We start from the raw sequence: 22,929 nt of genomic DNA, 5'->3' as shown, positions 1-22,929 counted from the left end.
TCCAGGTCCACTCAAGTCCGCTATCAATCCGAGCATCGCAGATCTCTCCCTCTTTACGTCGTGGCGAATAGAAAGCCTGCAGTCAGGCCAATAGTCCAGTTCCGATCTTGCGCCACAGACTTTTACTTGGCCACTGGGCCACATAAAAAAGTCGTTAAGCCCTAACGGGCCATTCTCTGGCAATAGCGTCATTAGGATGCGGTTTGGAGGGATTAGGTGCAGACAGCTGTTTCCTCGGCCGCTGTAGCTTCTCAACCCTCTCTCAAGTAGTCCCTTAATTCGCATTATAACCTTGTGTGCAACCAATCCCACTCCTCCCACGAAGGAAAAATTCCTGGCAGTACCGCAGATTGAGCATAGATCCTCCCCATAACAACCTCGCGCGCTGACCACTTCGCTATGAAGATAGACGACAGTCTTGCGAACTAAACAGGAAATCACGTGTATTCTTGTGCCGACAGCAGTGCACAGAGGTCGCTGTGGCGACTAGCTAGAAGGGAGCCGAGTACGCGCCAGTCTGTTTGCTCCTGTGCCGTTCCAGCGTCTGTCGTCATGGGTCACGCCACCACTGCCCGCTGTCGCAAACTCGACAACCGCCGTCCTTCTATCGACGATTTTTTGTCCACATCAGGTGAATGCAACAACTAACATAGGGCATCTCTCTCAAGAAGGCGGAATAACATGTACCGAACATGTTGAGTTCTTTTCGGTGACTTGTGTTAAAATCAAGCTCTTCCAACGCATTCAGTTTTCAGAGCTTTAAGTATTAACTCTGTATTCCACAGTTTTCCGCAATTCAATCTTTTGGCGATTTAGATGCCTCTCGAAAGCTGTCCTGTTAATTCTAACACCGTTTGGTTACTTAAGAGTGATCCCTAACCCGAATTTGAAAGCTTATGACCGCCTGTCTGTAATATAACTTGTTCACTTCCATGGTTATTCTTACAGACGTCACAATTCGCTTATTTTCTAAGAGTGCTGCCTACACTGTGTTGCAAATGGTTTAATATTGCCCTTCGTTCGGAAAAAGAGACTTTTGTAGCTGTTCGAAACTGGCAATTTCTGATAATGGAGTAAACATTCATTCACAGTATGCATGTGCATTCATTTTTATAGTTCATGGAGGAGGAAAAACTTTCAGGCGTGTATAACTAGTTAAAGACCACAGCACCGAAAGAGAAGCAACTGTTAGAGACTAAATCTGTACACTAATAACTTTGTCTGTTGCTTATGCTAATGCCATCTAAATTTAGCCTAGTGCATGAGAAGAAAGACATATCGGGATCTGCTTACCTTCTATCGGTAACTTAATTTGGATTACAATAGCATTTTTCAAATAAAATAGTTATCTAGGTTTGTTGAAAGAGTGTATCTGCAATACTTACTACTGACATGTACATTGAGATGTACACCGCTGGTTTTCACGGAACTAACAGAAATTTTCGGTCTTCGAATCTATACAGGCAAACAATTTACTTTTTTGATTATTTTGGATTCCAAATTTCTTGCTTTGTTAGACAGATTCTTGTTGACTACGTTGGATCTGACCAGATACCTCCATTCGGAACACTAGAAAAAAGACGTCAGCATCTTCATTTTTATTTCTCTGAATAATTTCTCTGATGGAAGCTGTTTTGCTCCGAAATTAACGTGTTGCTTTTCCAATAAAATGTATTTAATGAAATGTGGAATGTGCATACGATGTCACATATGATACCTGATAAAATCTGCTTTGTAGTTTGTTAGAGGGCAGATAAAGTAATCTCGGGCAAACCATACTTGACATCAAATAAGCGATACATCAGTCGCAAATATAGGTACTATGGACGTAAGCAACTAGAATTATCAGGTCTTCCGAATGTTTTTTTTTTTTTAATTTTAATCAGCGTAGTAGCAATATTATGGCACTTCTTAAGGTCAAACAAATTTTATTGCACTTAATAAATGACCACAAGTCTTGACCACAAAATCATTTTGTGGTAACCGGTTTTGGTTATTTTATGACCATCTTCAGAACTGATAAAACGATGTTAGGCGGTGGCCGTGAACGGAGCAGGTGTTAAAACTCCCCGAACGTAAACTGCTCGCGTTGACGTTCGTGAAGTTGTAACACTTGCTCCGCTCACCGTCAACGCCTACCACCGTGGTATCAGGTCTGAAGATTCTGATAAAATAGTTACGACAAAATGTTTCTTGCGGTCGAGGCTGTGTGTTCATTTTTAAAGTACTTTTTGCCAGACGCCTTTTCTCCACGAGAAACGTTCAACATAACTTCATTGTGCTTTCTCTTTTTAATACCTAGCTTGTGCTTATTCAGTCCGTTCCCGCCTGATGCAAGCATCCAATTTATTGTTTTTCCCAAATCTCCTGTACGATCTTGAGTGCACCGAGCGAGGACGCGCAGTAGTTAGTGCACTGCACTCGCTTTTGGGAGGACGTTGGTTTAAACCCGCGTCCAGCCATCCTGATTTGTTTTCAGTGGTTTCAGTTACCGCTACTGTTCAATTCCGGGATGCTTCCTGCGAAGCGCACGGCCGAATTCCTTCCCAATCCTTCCCTAATCCGATGGGACCGATGACCTCACCGTTTGGTCCCTCCCTGAAATCAACAAACCAACCAACCAACTAGCTGGCTTACTTTGAGTGCGCTGGAAATTTTCTACAACATTTTTTTTCCCTTAGATATTTACTCTGTGTATCTCTTGGGTCACAGAAGCATGCTTGATATGTATTCTTTTTTCAGCACTATTACATTTACTTCTGACCACTCAATCCCTCAGGCTTGATATGTATTCTTTTTTCAGCAGTATTACATTTACTTCTGACCACTCAATCCCTTAGGCAACTCATGTCAACAAATAAAGTAGACAAGATAGCAGACGAAAGCTTTCAGTACTGCTTGCACTGAAGTGCGCTAGAAGACCGACCATCACCGGCGCACAAGCGAATTCATTCCAAGCACGACATTATGCAGTTCACCCAGGCGCGCCTAGCTTTTACGCCAGATAAGTGTTATTCGCGGCTGCACGTTCACTTTTGCTCATTTCAATGTATGGGTTGTCGCACACGAAGCGTTTCAATTATCTCCATCTTCAGATTAAACATAAAATCAAACACCTACAGAAACTATCAGCTCACTTTATGTAACTGTTCGATTTTATGGATAATCTGAAACGAGTATTCAAATGCGCCATTTATAAGAAATTAAGATAATACTATTATCGAGTGCTAAATAAAAAGTGGTCTCGTACTTCTATAGAGGATTTTTACCTTAACAACATACGGAGAGAAAAGTTGGACTTCCATGTATGTATTAGGAAAGCTGAGACTATCACCCAGCGCGGTGGCGCTTTGGTAAAATAAGAGACTCGTAAGCACGAGGATAGGCTTGCCGATTAACGTCTGGCCATCGAGACAAAAGTTTTCAATTATTTCCATAAATCGCTTAAGGCAAATGTCCTTTGGAAAGGGCGCGATCGCTTTTTGCCCCCCCCCCCCCCCCTCTCTCTCTCTCTCTCTCTCTCTCTCTCTCTCTCTCTCTCTCTCTCTCATATATATATACACACACACACACACACTCTTTAAATATCTGAGATGGTTTTTCTTCTCTAATGACTGCGCGGACAAGTCGTAAAACCTTAATATTCATTCATTCACTTGGCTATTGTACTCAGCAGACATTTTTCATACAGGATTTAATTAATATGAGTTAACAAATTGACTGGGGGTAATACGGCACTTCAGATGGTTGCTGCTGTTCGTAGCGGTCCGCTTGATGAATGATAGAAAGCGAACGCGACGATTCGTGAGCAGGTCGTGGGAAGCTAATCACATAGCTCGTTCGTAATACCCTGTACTTCGTAAATGAGGTTAGCTGCTATTCTATATCAGTTACTACAATTTACGGTGACGTAATACGTCCACCCTAACCTCCACCTCGTAAATAGATATATATTACGGAAAAAGAGCGAACCTTTCTAATAAAAATTATTGTAAACATCTTTGAACGGTTGTGCTCTCAGGCCCTAGACCTGACAACAAAGATTACACACCATGAGCGATTAACACTGGCTGCCGTATACAGTTACCTGATTTGCTACGATCAACAATAACGAAATGCCAAGTGCAGCAGGCGAAAGAAAAGTCGGGGACATCACTGACTACTTCAGCCGGTTAGGGCACGAAAGCACTTTGATGTTCGGGTTGACTGCTTCACCAGTTTTACCTCTTGAGACTTAATTTTGATCCGCTTGAGAACCAAGTTTCATCCCGAGAACGAAAAGTTCTTCCTTCATTAAAAATTTTCATATTTCTTTCTCTTCTTCTGACAATGTTAAATTAGACTGTAAAGAAAGTTGATCTTAGAATTATTCTGTTTCCGCCTTATGACAGTGTCGGTGGACTTTATTAAACCAAACTTCCAGTTTCGAAAACAACAAGCAAATCATAATGAGTAAAATACTTTCAATAACTCTACCCGGAACTTAAATCTTTATCTAAGGCATCATGAACCTCTCGATTCGTGTCGGAAGTGAAAAAAATAAATTGCAAAGAAAATGTTAGTTTCCTACCTACAAGAAGTAACTGAGTATGGTATTTAGTTTTACAGCATTTGCTATATTTGTGGTGAAACTCATTCCAAATTTTGCACCTCCTAGTTGGACGTAGTGAGTGAATAGTTAACTAACCTGCTAGCAACACGCAGCTATTATACGTGACGTTTGGATACGATGTAAGTTAGAACGCAGAATAATTTTAATCGTGTGTGGCGTGATGGGTTGGAGAATGTCTACCTTTGTATAATTTTCTTCCATATATAGTGTGTTGGTATGTGTGTGGGAGGAGGGGGAGGTGTTATTTATCGGTCCTGAGATCAATCGATCGAATTATACTCTGCTGTTATACGAACCGGTCGCGCACACAATCACAAGTGTTTTGCCATAGAATTCGTCCCCATACGGGCATATGAAGATAAAGCCGATACGACTTTGGGAAACTTTATACGTATAAAGTTGTCGGACAGACGCAACTACGGTGTGTGGCAGCTATTGAAATCCACCCTTTGATGAAATTCCTCAGGACTCGAACATACGTTCGATTGATAAACTGATGTCTCATACAGTGCATTTCTGCATCTATTTCCCGCAAGCCACCGTGAAGTATTCATGTTGGTACTATTATTTCCTCCCTTTGCTCTCCCATTCGCGAATTATGAGAGACGGTTGGCTGTCCGTGTGATCTCCAATTCCTCTCTTGAGCTCGTCGTGGTCATTTCGTCAGGTGCGTGTTTGCAAGGAAGTAATAGGTTAGCCGAGTTGGATATTCTACGCCCTCAGAATTTTAACAGTAAGTCTGTCGAAGCTGAATGCCTGTTTTGTAGCGTCTGCCACTGAACTTAGATGAACACCTCCATAAGTCTCGACCTTCTTAAACGACACTGTGCCGGAACACACAGCCTTTGTTGGATTTTCCCTGGGCGGAATAAACTAATAATTACAAGTAATGAGGTACATTATTTAATTTACAACCAAGTAATAGATTCCAGAAGCCTATTACTTTATATGTTCCTCATAGGCCGCGAAGTACGCTGAAACCAGCGAAATTGTTCGCTTTACTGTAGCAGTGTTTTATAATCGCGTTGTGGTTCAGTAAAACATTTTTAATTTTGTGTTGTTTAAAATACAAAAACAAGCTTTCACATACAAAACAGAATTTTTTCGACATGTACAGCGAGCGTGGCGAGAACAGTGAATTGACAAATGTTTCGCTGGATGTCTCCTCTAAACATGTTTTTTCATGTTAAAACCGTTAAATGTAATTATCTTAATTACCTGATTATTACAACTCATCTACAGCTATAACTATTCTGCAATTCACACTCAAGTGCCTGACAGAGGTTTCATAGAACCACTTTCATTCGTTCTCTACGCTTCCACTCTAAAAGTGCGCGGGAAAAACAAATTATTTGCTCGTTCTGGGGAGAAAGCTGGTGATTGAGATCTCGCAGCAACGAAAAATGCTTTTGTTGTACTGATTGCCACCCCAAAACGCGTACCATATTCGTGATACACTCTCTATTTGACGATGATACAAAACAAGCTGACCTACTCTGAAATTTTACCTCGTAATGCTGTTTTTTCGCTATGGATGTATGAATGATGTACCGGTGGTCACTGTTCTTAACAAAGAGTCGGAAGTCTGTCTCTACACAGGCTACAATCCTAGCAGAATCTGTCAGAATTCAACTAATGTCTGAAGTCTCGCGCTTACATTCGCAAATGAAAGTCTCTCTCTCTCTCTCTCTCTCTCTCTCTCTCTCTCTCTCTCTCTCTCTCTCTCTCTCTCTCTTACAGGTAAACTACATTACGTCTCCACTACTGCGAAGTTATTATGTATTAATGTCGTAAGAGAAAATCTTCGTGCGTGCAGTTAGTCTGTCCTGTTGTGTATCTATTGAAGCTCTATTAAACAATCGGTGCATGATCAGTAACTGGATTGAATCAGTAATGTGAAATAGCTATGACACATATATTGTTCTTGTTAAGGTTATCAAATATGGCTTTTGCGATCTTTTATTGTTGTTGTCTTCAGTCCTGAGACTGATTTGATGCAGCTCCCCATGCTACTCTATCCTGTGCAAGCTTCATCATCTCCCAGTACTTACTGCAACCTACATCCTTCTGAATCTGCTTAGAGTATTCATCTCTTGCTCTCCCTCTACGAATTTACCCTCCACGCTTGATCCCTTGATGCCTCAGAACATGTCGTACCAACAGATTCCTTCTTCTAGTCAGGTTGTGCCACAAACTACTCTTCTCCCCAATTCTATTCAATACCTCCTCATTAGTTACGTGATCTACCCATCTAATCTTCAGCATTATTCTGTAGCACCACATTTCGAAAGCTTCTATTCTCTTCTTGTCCAAACTATTTATCGTCCATGTTTCACTTCCATACATGGCTACGCTCCATACAAATACTTTCAGAAACGACTTCCTGACACTTAGATGTATGCTCGATGTTAACAAATTTCTCTTCTTCAGCAATGCTTTCCTTGCCATTGCCAGTCTACATTTTATATCCTCTCTACTTCGACGATCATCAGTTATTTTGCTCCCCAAATAGCAAAACTCCTTTACTACTTTAAGTCTCTCATTTCTTAATCTAATTCCCTCAGCATCACCCGACTTAATTCGACTACATTCCATTATCCTCGTTTTGCTTTTGATGTTCATCTTATATCTTCCTTTCAAGACACTGTCAATTCAGTTCGCTGCTCTTCCAAGTCCTTTGCTGTCTCTGACAGAATTAAAATGTCATCTGCGCACCTCCGAATTTTTGTTTCCTTCACTGCTTGCTCAATATACAGATTAAATAACATCGAGGAGGGGCCACAACCCTGTCTCACTCCCTTCCCAACCATTGCTTCCCTGTCATGTTCCTCTACACATGAAACGGCCGTCTGGTTTCTGAACAGATTACAGTCTTTCGCTCCCTGTATTTTCCCCCTGCCACTTTCAGAAAATGAGAGTATAGAACAACGCTTCGCAATTATGGAAACAATTATTCCTACACGATGTGACTCAACTACAGGGATTTCATACAGTAACGCAGGAAAACTGACTGCGAGTAATGTCTTAATTTTGTCTGCAGAATAGAATATACTTATTATGATTATGATTATTATTATTATTATTATTATTATTATTATTATTATTATTATTATTATTATTATTATTATTATTAACTTTCGGAAATAACTGATGATGTAAAGGTATTTCCCTGTTATTCATATTTATATACTATCATGTTGAAATATTTATCTATAGTACTTCCGCTGTTGCTTGTGGAATGGCTGCCTCTCTTTCGGAGTGGAACGATGGCTCCTGTTGGGAGATGATAGATCCCTACTCGGTAGATGTAGCGGGAAGCTACAAAGTCCCGACAAACCCTGAATTCAAGCGTTGAAAATTGTACGAAAATTATTTTTCTTCCAATGAGCTGCTCCAAAACAAATTTTGTGATAAAGCAAAGAACACTTTAGGTGAAATATGGAAGTTGGTATTCTGAGTTACATTACGAACACACAGTTCTGATTTCAACAACGGACGCATACATAACTCGTAGAGTTTCGCCAGTATTAAAGAAGCTTATAATGAACGTGTGATAGTCCTCACAGTAAATGATTTTAACTGCTCCAAGACTGTTTCCAGTAACACAAATGTCGTTTAAGGCACACTCTTCTTAATCCCACGTCCTTTACAGCTTGCTGTCTCTCCACCTTTCCTTGTCAAAATAAATGCTAGTATTAACTACGTACAGTGTCAGTGTTAATGTACCATACACTCGAATTTCTTTGAATCCCGTCCAATTCTTGCTCATCCGATATCTTGAATTCATCGTGCTTCTAACTTCTTAACAAATTTTAGGTTTTTTGTCTTTTTCTTTCCGCCGCCTCCTTCATCAGGCTATCTTCTCCGTTGAAAATTACACAACTAGATGTTTCTTCTTAAAACAGTTTGTTACAACAGTGGCACCAGATGAGTCCCTGGAAGATTCTTCATTACTCTTGTGATCTTCAAAGAACTGTTCCAACCCACTTACTTCAATTTGTCCAACTTCCTGGTTACTGTCAGTTTAGCTCGAAATAGACTCTTTCGTCCCGAAATTGTCGAACGTTAACTTTCCGGAAGACGACACAGGCGAAACTCTCTTCCTCTGAGTTCCAACATTCAACTGCTCGCACGGCATTTTTTTTTAATTACAGAGGTATAAATTTATGGTACTGAGCCACATCACTTTCTACGTACACAAGAGTTTACTTAGAATTTTACATTTGATCATGGATACACATTTTCACATAGCATTTGTACACTAAAAAAATTGAAACTTATTACATTTGAGTTTGAATGACAATCTTGAATCATTAGTACAAGATGCGAAGCTTATTACAATGGAGAAAATTTTCGTCACAAGATTACTCAGTCGTCTTGATAAACAATGTTTCGCAACAAATACAGACTGCGCAATTGTGCTCCTTCGTCTCTGACAGAAAAGTAACAACAAGAGTTGTTTTTTCACCATTGTCGACAATACCATAAAAAAAGAATGTAAAATTACCGTGCTTCATTTTATCTGCACCCATATTCCAGAAGCTACGAAGGGTATTTTTGATACCACTATAAATATTCCGCATTCCCTGTTCCACTTGCGAATCGTGCATGGGGAGAACGTAGATTAATTTCAGGAGCTCTGTTTTCTCTGATTTCCTCTTTGTTGTCCGTAGGCGAGACAATGTGGAAGTAATATGTATATGTTTCCCGAATGCTCTTAGGACTTAAGCTCTTAGTATTCCAGCAGCAAACCTCTTATAATGGCTAGAAGTTGAGTTCTGTTTCAGAAACGCTCTAGCCCCTACTAAATGATCACATGACAAACTTCCGCCTCTCTCCCTCCCTCCATTGATCCGAACTGTAAGGGTACCAGATTGAGTGGGCTAATGCACAAGAATCGGTCAAACAAATATTGTGCAAGCTATTCCTTTCGTAGATTTATTACATTCCGAAATGTAATGCCAGTCTGGTTTCTGCGTTCCTTTCATTTAGTTTTATTTGGTCATTCCACGGAGTTAATCAAAGATATTACTATGTTTCCAGTGGCTTATCGCTACTAATGCAATAGAACAGTCATGGGCCAATTCTCTTATGCGTTACATTTATAGACGTTCAAGTAAAACTTCCAGTCCTTACTCCATCGAGCCTTTGCTGGTCGTCTTGCAACTCACAAGCTTTCTGCCGTTGCTGCCTTCATTACAGCACATCGTCCGCAAAAAGGCTTATAGAGCTTACAACGTTATCCACTATGTCATACGTGCAAACTCTGCTTTGGGTGTGCTATAGAAATTACCTTTATACCTGCCGATTTCGTCCCGTCAATAATGTAGTTTCTGGTAGACAGCGCTGAATCCAGTCACAGATATGATCAGATACTATAGACAGCACATTTATGTATATTGTTAACAGTATAGGGGTACTTCCAGCTTTACCTTTACGTCTGTTAATTCAATCACGTTAAGAATGTATTTAGGTATATTTGTTAGGAAGTCCTGAAATTGGGAGGCTCGTGATTTGTTCACTAAACGTCATCGTGAAACTGTATTGAATGCCTTCGGGAAGTTGGCGATGTTTTACAGAAGAAATTTAGTGAGGACTTCTATAGGAGATGTTTCCAATACATTTCGCAATGAAATGTGTCAGAAAATCCGAAGATACTGGGCGTACGTAAAGTGCACCAACGGTAAGACAGTCAGTACCATCACTGCGTGATAACAATGGTAACGTTACCAATGACAGCACCACTACAACAGATTACTAAAGTTTTCCGAAACTGCTTCACCGAAGACATAGCAGTACATATTAGAGAATTCGAAACGAGAACAGTTGCCAACACAGATAACTTAGTAGATACCTGCGGTGTAGCGAAGCAGCTTCAATCACCTAATAAAGGCAAGTCTTCCGGTCCGGACTGTATAGTATACCACTTAGGTTCCTTTCAGAGTATGCTGATATATTAGCTCCATACCTAGCAGACATATAGAACAGCTCGCTCGGCGAAAGATGCGTACCTAAAGAATGGAAATTTGCACAGATAACGCCAGTACACAAACGAAATAAAGTACAGGCCCAAATCACCAACATATATTTGTAGTAGGATTTTGGAACGCAGCTTATGTTCGAATATTATGAAATACACTCCTGGAAATGGAAAAAAGAACACATTGACACCGGTGTGTCAGACCCACCATACTTGCTCCGGACACTGCGAGAGGGCTGTACAAGCAATGATCACACGCACGGCACAGCGGACACACCAGGAACCGCGGTGTTGGCCGTCGAATGGCGCTAGCTGCGCAGCATTTGTGCACCGCCGCCGTCAGTGTCAGCCAGTTAGCCGTGGCATACGGAGCTCCATCGCAGTCTTTAACACTAGTAGCATGCCGCGACAGCGTGGACGTGAACCGTATGTGCAGTTGACGGACTTTGAGCGAGGGCATATAGTGGGCATGCGGGAGGCCGGGTGGACGTACCGCCGAATTGCTCAACACGTGGGGCGTGAGGTCTCCACAGTACATCGATGTTGTAGCCAGTGGTCGGCGGATGGTGCACGTGCCCGTCGACCTGGGACCGGACCGCAGCGACGCACGGATGCACGCCAAGACCGTAGGATCCTACGCAGTGCCGTAGGGGACCGCACCGCCACTTCCCAGCAAATTAGGGACACTGTTGTTCCTGGGGTATCGGCCAGGACCATTCGCAACCGTCTCCATGAAGCTGGGCTACGATCCCGCACACCGTTAGGCCGTCTTCCGCTCACGCCCCAACATCGTGCAGCCCGCCTCCAGTGGTGTCGCGACAGGCGTGAATGGAGGGACGAATGGAGACGTGTCGTCTTCAGCGATGAGAGTCGCTTCTGCCTTGGTGCCAATGATGGTCATATGCGTGTTTGGCGCCGTGCAGGTGAGCGCCACAATCAGGACTGCATACGACCGAGGCACACAGGGCCAAAACCCAGCACCATGGTATGGGGAGCGATCTCTTACACTGGCCGTACACCTCTGGTGATCGTCGAGGGGACACTGAATAGTGCACGGTACATCCAAACCGTCATCGAACCCATCGTTCTACCATTCCTAGACCGGCAAGGGAACTTGCTGTTCCAACAGGAATATGCACGTCCGCATGTATTCCGTGCCACACAGCGTGCTCTAGAAGGTGTAAGTCAACTACCCTGGCCAGCAAGATCTCCGGATCTGTCCCCCATTGAACATGTTTGGGACTGGATGAAGCGTCGTCTCACGCGGTCTCCACGTCCAGCACGAACGCTGAGGCGCCAGGTGGATATGGCATGGCAAGCCGTTCCACAGGACTACATCCAGCATCTCTACGATCGTCTCCATGGGAGAATAGCAGCCTGTATTGCTGCGAAAGGTGGATATACACTGTACTAGTGCCGACATTGTTCATGCTCTGTTGCCTGTGTCTATGTGCCTGTGGTCCTGTCAGTGTGATCATGTGATGTATCTGACCCCAGGAATGTGTCAAAGTTTCCCCTTCCTGGGACAATGAATTCACGGTGTTATTATTTCAATTTCCAGGAGTGTACATTGAAGTAAACGATCTCTTAATAGTACGGATTCAGAACTTACAGTTCGTATAAAACACAACTGGCTCTTCAAACGATTGAGCGCGGGGGATCTTAGATTCCATGTTTCTACATTACCAGAAGGCTTTCCGTACACTTTCTCACAAGTGGTTTCTTATCACACTGCATGCAAATGTGGTATTGTTGGAGTGACTGTCACAGCTCGTAGTAAATAACGGAAAGTCATGGAGTAAAACAGAAGTAATGGCTGGCTTTCCTCAAGGAATTCTTATATAGCCTCTCTCTTCCTAATCTAAGAGTATACAAACGATTTAGGAGACAATCTGAGCAGCACTCTTGGATTGTTTACGAACGATACTGTAGTTTACCGTGTAGTAAAAACATCAGAAGATCAAAATCAATTGCAAAATGATTTAGACAAGATATATGTATGGCGCAGAAAGTGGCAATTGATTCAAAACAATAAAAAGTTGTTACTAAAAAAGAATCCGTAAAATTTCTATTAAAGGATAAATCACAGATTTAGAAGTTGTAGATTTAATTATACCTAGGGATTACAGTTACAAACGACTTCAATCGCACAGAGAATGTGTTGACCTGCGCCATAATACAACAAAGCAAGAAACATAATCCTAGAGTCAGCAACTGCTAACAAGAGCGCACAACTCATCGGAACGTATCACGGCTTCTGCTACGTATGGACGGCACATCGGGCTCTGGAGCTCGAAGCCCATGCTGAACGGTTACGGAAGAAACAAGACGTTTCAGGCGTGAGTGAAGGGTGCTCGACACGTAATAAGTGGTTGATTGTCAAACACTCAAAAGCAAATGTTTTGCGGAAGCATGCTTGAACGAGTGTGGGATAAATTAGCGCAAGCATCAGGATAGTAGAAGCTGCTTGATGATTGATCGGACATTAGCTATGCAAGCTTGTGCAAGCATACTAACATGTGCATACCTGAGCGTGTGTACTAACAATAGTGATGCTTGTACATGGACACGGCAGTTGGGATTTCGTAGCGCTCATGTAGAATGACCTGCAACATATAAACTGTGAATTTCTGGGAGATTTTATTCACACTTACGACAGAGCTTTTCTGTGGCATTTCAAATCAAATGCGTATAATGATTAAGCAAATAGTCACTGTATGATCTCTATCTTGTCAATTATAAAGCAGTTTGTCCTACAGAAGAGATGTACCGAAGTAAAAAAGATAAATTCACACACATGAATCTAAGGGGAAAAAATGGAAAGTAGTTAACGCGACTGCTGTATATCAGGCATGCCAAGCAGTGTTGCGGTACTTCGATTAGTTTTGTTTTCTAAATGAACAGGATACACCCAGAAGCTTTGCAGCTAATTAAGAAGAGTAGCGGGTATTAAAGGATACTGGTAGTTAAAACAGTAGTGTTACATTCTCCTTTGTTTCTAAAAAGCTTACATAAGTACCGTTTCGTTTTACTTCCTGATTTTTATATACCAAATGTTTTGTGGTCAAGGAATTAGTCCTTCATGTACAAAGTAGTTATTTAACTCTCCACTAATTTGTTTAGCATCAAATGGAACGTTTCCAGAGATAGACCTTTGTAATGGCAACACATTCGAACTATCTGATGTTTTACCACCGAGAATGACGCCATATTCTATGTATTCACGATCGACATAATCAAATCACGCATAGGTTTTGACCATTGAGTATTAATTATGTAAAGCAACAATTGCTCTATAGTAGGACCTACTTACAAAATTACAGTGATGTGAAAACCCTACAGTTTTCTCAGAATCTCAAACTTGCTGATCGGTGTTGACTGACACACTCTTAGCTTTCCTGACCCACTAGCTGACAATGCCTCAACAACTGATCTCGTTTGATTTCTTAGTGAGAGGTTTTTTTCGCTTTGTTTAAGGGTGGGACCTTCAACCTTCTCGGTAGGTGGAGGGGATGGCAGGCTGTCTTGCTCTCCCCCCCCCCCCCCTTTCGCCCCAATTGGACTGGCTTCGAATGGGCTTGGTGGTTCAACCCCTCCTACCTTCTCACTGCTTTTCTTACTGGGTCTGTTTTGAGTGCGTGTCTTGTCTACCTGTGCTTCTTCCTTCGTGCCCCTGTCATAAGTAACTTTCTTTCCCTCCTCTCTTCTTCTGCCTCTTTCCTTCCTTCTCTGTAATTTTATGGTCATTGTAGTTCCCTCCTACAGTGTGAGGTTTTATCGGTTTTAGTTATTCCAAGGTCGGAGGGACTGATGACCGCGTAGTTCGATCCCTTCTCCCATACAACAAACCAACCAAAAACTTGCTCAGTAATGCGCCCTCTGCTTATTTGGTAGTTGCAATTAGCTTTCCTACGCAGTTCACGTCACTCTGAATGATTGTAGCATCTAAGTCCTCAAGGGGAAAAGCGTTGTCTCCTGTGAATACACATGGCAGTTTTCGTGAAGTATTTGCGACTTCTGTCTGTCAAATATTGAATGACGTGCAAAAGTCTCCTAAATTTCCTACCGGGTCGGAGATTTTCTCTGCTCGGGCACTGGATGTTGTAGTCCTTATCCTCGTATCGTTATGACACGAAAATCGCATGCATGGCGTCGCATGACAAGTCTAAGCCTGTGTGACTTAGTACCAAGATACGGCTTGATCCTAATGAATATTCCGAAACAAGGGACCCGTGCGAAACTTTAGCAGTTTTTAGAGTTTCAAGTAATGACTGTATTGGAATAGGTGTCGTTGGGAGAAGGGTAGTTGTTAGAATGATGAGAAAAGCTCTTTAAAAATGAATTGAACGACATGCAGTAATAATCATGAATTTGATAAATCCTTGCATATACATTTCCATGTGTCCAAAAATGTTCAGTATTGGGAACCTTTGTCCCGACTTTTACTGCGGTTATTATCTATGACTGCTGTATACGAATTATCCAGTTAATAACTACTTCAGAATAAATAAAATGGTATTTGTAATAAGATAATATGAAAAGAGCGTCTCCTATTGCAAAACGTAGGTATAAAGCTGGGCATTCTTTAAGCCCTTTTGCCTGCGATTAAGTCTCTTTCATATAAAAATTCTCCACAAAAAAGTTTTACCTTAAAATCAGTATGCAGTTTCAGAATTTGGTTCAAAAACCTTTTTATCAATGCCTCATTCATCCCTGTACGACTAGTATGTGTTGAGGAAAAGGGATGGTGATCTGAGAAATAATTACGCGAGGACTGTCGAAGCATGCAGTCATTGTCTTTCCACTGTCGAGATTGACTGTATAGGCGCGCTCTGGAAGCCAATACGTTAGTGTCTCCTAAAATCTTTTGTATTCGCCTCCATCAGATATTGTACCATTTGTGACGAAGTCTTGCCAATAAATACATAATTTGAATCTGCTGTGGCAAGTACGTGTAGAACCATATTACGGGTATTAAAATAAAATTGGCCACATGAAACTGAAGGAACACTCATCATGTTTTCTATCAATGCAATTAGCACAGTGAGGAAAATTCCACCTTTTTGTAAAATCATTCGCTGTCTTGGAAGTAATATTTCTGTGCACATCTGTTAATTACATGCTTATTCGCTTTGTTATATCTTCGCACTAATATTAGGTTGTTTTGTATGTTGGTATTCCAGTTGCTGTGGGTTTATTTATCGATTGTAGTTTTTATTTGTAGTTTGATTTTCCATATTGTTATTTTATCTGGAGATGGAGTTGTGGTGCTAGAAAATGGAGTGTCAAGTGGAGAAATAAGAACATTTCTGAGATTTTTTGTCTCAGTTCAGTTCATGGATGACAGCAACGGAAACAACCATAAACATTTGCTTCTTGTGTGGGAATAATTCCAGTGCACAGAGCACGGCAAGGAACTGGTTTTTTTTAGTTTTGAGGAAGGCCGTTTTGACATTAGTGAGCCTCGACGTTCAGTAAGACCTTCAGGGTTTGAAGAAGATCGTTTAAACTCATTAATCCATGATACACTTCAGTGCACTCGAGAACTGGCAAATGTGATCATTCCATCATCGACTGATACTTGCATGTGGTGGGGAAGGCTCAGAAATCCAGTCACAAAAATCAGCAGGTGTCCATATGTGCATCTCTGCTTACTCATCAATTGGCCCATGACCAACAGCGACCATTGCTATGCTGAATCGTTACTGGTGAGGAGCCATAGTTTCTTCGTGTTAACATAAGGAAAAGAAGAGTGGTAGAGCCCAAATACAGCAGCAGCTGCCCGTACAAGACCTGCGCGCATTAACAGATGTTATGCATATGATGGAACACCGACGTTGTTGTGTACTACGAATCGCTTCCCCGAGGTTTAACCATCACTGCTAGCGTTTGTTGTCAGTAACTGAGACGACTTGCAGACACAGTCCTAGAACAACGACCAGGAAGACTGCGTGAAGCGATTCTACTGCACGATAACGTCCGCTCGTGTTCTTCTATACTGACAACACAAGTACTGGAGTTAGGTTGCGAAGTCATTACGAACCAACCTCTAATCATGCGCCATCAGGTTTTCACCTTTTCCGCTCTCTATTTAACAACCTTAAAGGAACTTCCTTTTCCGATGAAAATGCGCTCAGAACAAGGCTCGACGAGTTCTTCGCTTCAAAAACCTCGTGAATTATACAGTCCATGAGTCGAAAAGTTACACCAGAGTTGGCAGACTGTTGTAAATAGTGAAGAAGAATATATTATTGCAAGTCTGTGTTATTGTATCTGTTGCGTTTATTACACCTATGGAAAAACGCTACGAACTTAGGCAACGTCCTAATAACCGATAAAAGCGTAATAGCGACGCTCTGCGCGCTACATTTACTGTATATATAATGCTTAGCACTTCTTTAACTAAAAAGCTAGAACTCCTCCCGAACAGGCAATGAAGGCCCAACGGTATCGACCGGCTGCCGTGTCATCCTCAGCCCACAGGCGTCACTGGATGCGGATGTCGAAGGGCAGGTGGTTAGTACACCGTACTTGCTGCCGTATGTCAGTTTCCGAGACCGGGAAAACTTCTTCAACACGAAGTGAAAAAGTCGGCTGGCGCTCATTAGCGCACTCACTTCGTTTTCATGACTTGAGCCTATCAGATGTGACATATGTACTTACTCGCGTCATTGTAACAACGTAACTCCTTAAGAAATAAATATGCTACAAAGATAGCGACAATATTTAAATATTACATTTACCATTTACAGTCAGTATTTCTGCCAATGTTAATCAGATCATTTAGCACAGTTCCTTTAGTTTGTTAATTACATCTTCAGGGTGCTGGTTTGTGGACCAGACACGTAAGCGCCACGTCGTCTTAGCTCGACATATTTCAGGTACGATCTGATGCTTGTACAAGCATACTGAGCCATGTGGAGGCGTGTGGGATTTGTGCCTGCTTATGCAAAACGCTTAATCATGCGTGCTTGTGAAGCCTTGCAGTTACGTGGTGTAGTCACCTTAACATCGGGCTCACTCAGAATTACTTAGCGACAGTACATGTGCTCTAGGTAACCGCTTGCGATGAAACACCTTGCGGGCGATTAAATTGCAAACATCCTGTCCGCTCGGAGCTAAGCACACGGAAAAAGTATCCACAGTTCTTCGTATCTTGTATTTTCATCTCGATACTCAAATCTAAACTTCATAGGAGGTATCGTATCGACTGAGTCTAGTGATGGCTTATTACTTTTTACTATGTACCCAAAATTTTGGGCATAAGATTCGGTGAAGGGGACTTCTCGCCCTTGGACTTCGCGACCCTTTACACCAACTTTGTTTTCGATAACACATATTTTAGCCGTGGCTTTTCGAACCGTCAGTCCGGATCGGAAACGCCACGGTACAAAACTGATTGGTCAGAAGTGCCACTCTCCCTAAAGATCAGGGGTTAGAATAGGCCCGAAGTATCCCTGCCTGACGTAAGAGGCGACTAAAAGGAGTATCAGACTTCTCGGCCCGGTAATTGAGGTCCCATTTTATGGTTTGACCTGCCACTTTCCAAATTCTACAGAAGTGCAGGTCATATGGGGAAGGACGCCTCACGTGGAGCATGAATTATCCATAGTGCTCTTAGATTGGTTCTCCTGAATCTCTTGTCATGGCTTTGCATCTCCACCTGCAATTAAACTGTTTGGGAGGGACAGTTTACTGGGTATGTCATCTTCTTTCGTTGTCTCCTGTCCTCTTTCGCTCCCATGATAATATTGGATTTCTCTACACCCAATTTCCATCACGGTAGCCAGTCTGATGTTGTGGGGCCGTCATGTACCCATTTAGTGGTACCCACCTGACAACACAGGCATCGCACTGCTGATGCCTGAGCTGTAAACTCCCCACGTATGCCACGGAGTAGATGCCTGTCTTCAAATGGCTCCAAGCACTATGGGACTTCACATCTGAGGTCATCAGTCCCCTGGACTTATAACTACTTAAACCTAACTAACCTAAGGACATCACACGCATCTGTGCCAGAGGCAGGATGCGAACCTGCGACCGTAGCAGCCGCTTGGTTCCGGACTGAAGCGCCTAGAACCGCTCGGCCACCGAGGTCTGCCTGCTCGTCTTCCTGGGGCAACAGGTCTCCCGGCAACGGCCATGTCAGCGGTGGCTGGGTGGCGCCTCTGGGGAGAGCCCCTGATTGGAGTGGTTAGCATCAGGCCGTATGACCTGTAACGAAGCGGACTGTCATCTCTTGCTGATGACCACATGGCGCCAGCAGTCTCTAAGAAGGCCAAGACCGAGTACAATGCTAACAGATATGGCCCTAAATCGTTTCCCTCCCTCCCACCCTGGGAGGAACGTAGCGTTACAGATAGAAGAGCCATATTCGCTTAGGTATTTAGAGTGCAGCAGAATGGATGGGGACTCCTTTCTACCTATGAAGCCTCAATTTTTTGTCGAACATCTTGAGGATAAGTTTGGGGAAGTGAGTGCGCTGTCAAAGATGAGAAGCGGTGCAGTCTTGATTCAGACAGCATCCCCAGCCCAACCCCGAGCGCCTGTGACCGGCTGGGTGACATTTCTGTTTCCGTCATTTCCCATAAAAGCCTCAACATGGTCCAGGGGATTCTTTTCCATCGCGACTTCATCTTGCAGTCTGACGACGAGCTCCGCGCCAGTCTAGATCGTCGTGGTGTTCATTTCATCCGGCGTGTTTACAGGGGATCAAAGGACAAGAGGGGTGCTACCAGTGCCTTCATCTTGACCTTTGAGGGTGATTCATTGCCTAAAAAGGTCAAGTTGATCGTCTACCGCTGTGACGTTAAAACATACGTCCATCCCCCTATTCGGTGCTTTAAGTGCTGCAAATTCAGGCACATGTATTTCTGCTGCACTTCCAACGCCACTTGTCGAGACTGAAACTCCCCCCACTTGTCAGCTGCGGAGAGAAGCACTCCCCCTGCTCGCCATATTGCGCAGTACTCCAAAAGGAGCGGAAAGTCATGGAGTACAAGACCCTGGACCCGTTTCTTACCAAGAGGCTAAACGTAAATTTCAACGATTACACGCCGTTCGGTTGATGTCCACATATGCTGCAGTTACATTACCAGCCCCATCACAAGTTCCAGTTGCACCAAACTTTCTGCCACGAACAATGGGTCTCCGGGCCACCATAATACATCTGCCCCCTTGGTGGTACGGAGGAAATCTCCTTCCGTTTCTCCCAAAGTACCTACTTCGGGAGCAAGGCCCCCAAATGCACGAGGCTGTTGCTTCTCTGGCTGCTGACCTTGTCCGCCAAATCATCTCTGTTTATAGAAAATAACAGCGGTCCTATCACACTTCCCACGGGCACTTCTGAAGATACCCTTGTCTCAGATGAACAGTCGTCGACGAGGACGACATGTTGGGTTCTGTCACTTAAGAAGTCTTCCAGTCACATATCTAAGAACCTATTCCATATACTCCTTGTCAGCATTTGGGGCACCTTGTGAAATGCTTTTCGGAAATCTATAACTATGGAATCCGCCTGTTGCCCTTCATCTACAGTTCACATGTAATCATTTTAGACGAGGACAGGATGAGTTTCAGACGAACAATGCTTTCGAAAACCGTGCTGATTCATAGACATAAACTTCACTGTCTCTAGGAAAAGTTATATTCGAACTGAAATTTTTTGAAAGAAATCGGCAGCAGACCGATGTTACGGATATTGGTTCGTAATTTTGAGGATCCGTCCTCTTATACTTACCAGAAGTAACCTGGAGTTTTTTCCCTTATGCGCTGGTAGTGACATTCGCGATAAATGGAAATTAAGGGGCCTGTGGCGTAGAGTACTCCGAGTAAATTCGAATTGGGATTCCATCGGGACCTGGCGACAATTGTTTTCCACCCATCCAGTTGTTTATCTACGGCCGGGATACTTACTACTTAGTAGTTCATACGGTAGTCTGTTCGGTGGTCAAACGACAGTATGTCTCTCCTGCTGAACGATTTCTTAAACGCGAAATTTAGAACTACAGCTTTCGTTTTGCTACCTTCAGCTGCCACTCAGTCTCGTCAACGAGCGAGTAGATGGAAGCCTCAGACCCACTTAGCGCTTTTACATAGGAGTAGAATTTTCCCGTATTCTCGACCAGATCTTTCGGTAAGGCATGACGGTGGTAGTTCTATTCTTCGCGTATAGATCTAAAGATCCGAATCTCTAACAATCTTTGCCTGTTGTCTACGAATTTTTTCAATCTAGATTGCAACAGCCTTTGCTTTCTGAGTATTACCGAATATCGTTGTTAAACCACGGCGGGGTCTATTCCGTCCTTAATCTATCTACTAGGCACATAGTTCCCCAGACCATGATTTACAGTCTGTTTAAACTTTGCGCATTATTTCTCTGATTCCACTTCAGGTGAATCAAGTGATGTTAACTCATTCTCTGGGGTGCTATGAACTGCTTATCTGCTCTTTCTAAGAGAAGCTCTCCTAGTCTTCTTGACTGATTTCTTAACGTTGTAACCAGAGTCGCTATGATACCATGAGCGCTGAGACCAGCCTCTACAATGACGCCGTCGATTCAGGTCTGGCCCGATTGCAGCAACAAGGTCTAAGATACTTCCACTGCGTGTGGGCTGCCGAACCAAACTGCTCAAGAGGTGTTCAAACGTACTTCGCATGACTGTCTGTAACCTCCGCAATGATTTCCCAGACGTCCCAATCTATATTCGGTAGATTATAGTCGCCACCAACCAGTATCGCACGATCTTGGTATTTACGCCCCTCTGACTGCGGTCTGACTGAAAGCGGTCTGACGTCGTTATCTGCGTACCGACTGGCGAGTGTTCATCAGAATACCACAAACTACCGCCTAGTCTCAGAAGCCCCTCTGTGCACTCCACAGCTACTCTGCTACTACCAGAGTAGCTGCTTCCTTTGTGTAGTACTCCTGCCCACTAAATAGATAAGAATGCATTGCTTTTCAGTCGTAGATAGTATTTGAAAGTGCAGTTTCAGAAACAATTCCATCGTCCGAAGAATCATTGCTCTACACACACTTGCTTTGTCTCGTTCTCTATCTGGACCACGTCTTCATTTTATATCTTTACGATGTGTGTCTGTAGTTTCAAGCTCCTTAAGTCTTCCTCTGTATGTTTACATCACTATCCCCTGTCATTATCTTTCTCACCTAAAGACAACCATTTAAATCTCGTATAGCTTCTGCCAACAAACTCAAGACGTTTACGTATTTCTAAACTTAGCTTCACTGAATAAATATTGACAGTCATCTTCTGCCGTCTTAATTGTTGAAGGATGTATGTACTGCTTGGTTATCTTTCGGTTCCTCTGGCTGTAGCTGTCTTAAATATATCCTCAGTGAAATAGTGCAATAACAATGTAATCTAATATCCCTTTCTCTTGCGTATGGGCCGGCCGGTGTGGCCGAGCGGTTCCAGGCGCTTCAGTCTAGAACCGCGCGACCGCTACGTCGCAGGTTCGAATCCTGCCTCTGGCATGGATGTATGTGATGTTCTTAGATTAGTTACGTTTAAGTAGTTGTAAGTTCTAGAGGATTGATGACCTCAGATGCTAAGTCCCATTGTGTTCAGAGCCATTTTAACCATCTTGCGTATGTATTTTACACTGTTGTTGGAATATGAAATTTAGTGAGCATATTTTTTTAAAAAATGTTTGACTGACGTAACGGTTCTATGAAAACATGTTTAGGAGAACTTTTTTGTATTCGGCATTTGGACAAGAAACATCGGATTTCATTTATGTTAATAAAGGAAGCAGACAACAATGCAACCTCACATTTATCATATTTGAGTAGTTCTTCTGAAGCTACAAAAATCATAATAGTGCATAAGAGTGAAGGTTCGCTATGGATTTACTCAAGAGAAACGTGCTACTGGTCAGTGCCGGATTAGACACGTTGCAATAGTTAGCAGATGCTACGGACTCCGGCTATTGCTTTCGTCTACAAACCGTTTGCACTTGCAGTTAAAATCTGTCAAAAGCACTGCAAATTGTCAGGGATTTCCTCAAGTTGACTCGACTGTGAATGTTAGTAGTAAAGAATAAATTTATTAAAACTTCATGTATCATGAAGCATTTTTTCACGTATCTCCGTATTAATGACGCCATATCTGCTGAATTACCAGAACTATTTCTGGTGCCGTGATATAATGAACAAAAATACAGTAATATTTTAATAATCGCTTAATTTTGAGATTGTTGTATAAGCCTTGAGTTAAGTAAAGTTGGCCGCTTACCTCACGAGAAGTGGGGTAAGTTGCGCAGCCAGTGCGGACTTTCATAGGATGCGTGTCACACATACGGTGCATGCAGTATCAGT

The 22,929-nt window shown here is 42.7% G+C and overlaps 1 protein-coding gene across 2 annotated transcripts in view; it reads left to right on the top strand.

Moving 5' to 3' along the window:
- The window catches only part of LOC126335259 (sialin-like), a 138,350-nt gene that overhangs the window by 47,024 nt on the left and 68,397 nt on the right, over positions 1-22,929 (top strand). Inside the window, exon 1 of one of the 2 annotated variants that reach the window (XM_049998302.1) lies at positions 389-631. The exons of the other annotated variant lie outside the window; for it this stretch is intronic. Coding sequence (XP_049854259.1) covers positions 553-631 — 79 coding nt within the window. The 5' untranslated portion in view covers positions 389-552. Of the gene's footprint in view, positions 1-388; positions 632-22,929 lie in introns of those variants that run through there. 2 annotated transcript variants of the gene reach the window in all.

The sequence above is a fragment of the Schistocerca gregaria genome, chromosome 2 (assembly GCF_023897955.1).
Source record: "Schistocerca gregaria isolate iqSchGreg1 chromosome 2, iqSchGreg1.2, whole genome shotgun sequence".
In the NCBI taxonomy this organism is placed as follows: Eukaryota; Metazoa; Arthropoda; class Insecta; order Orthoptera; family Acrididae; genus Schistocerca; species Schistocerca gregaria.
Note: the sequence above shows the minus strand (reverse complement) of the source record. Positions and strands in the feature narration are given on the sequence as shown.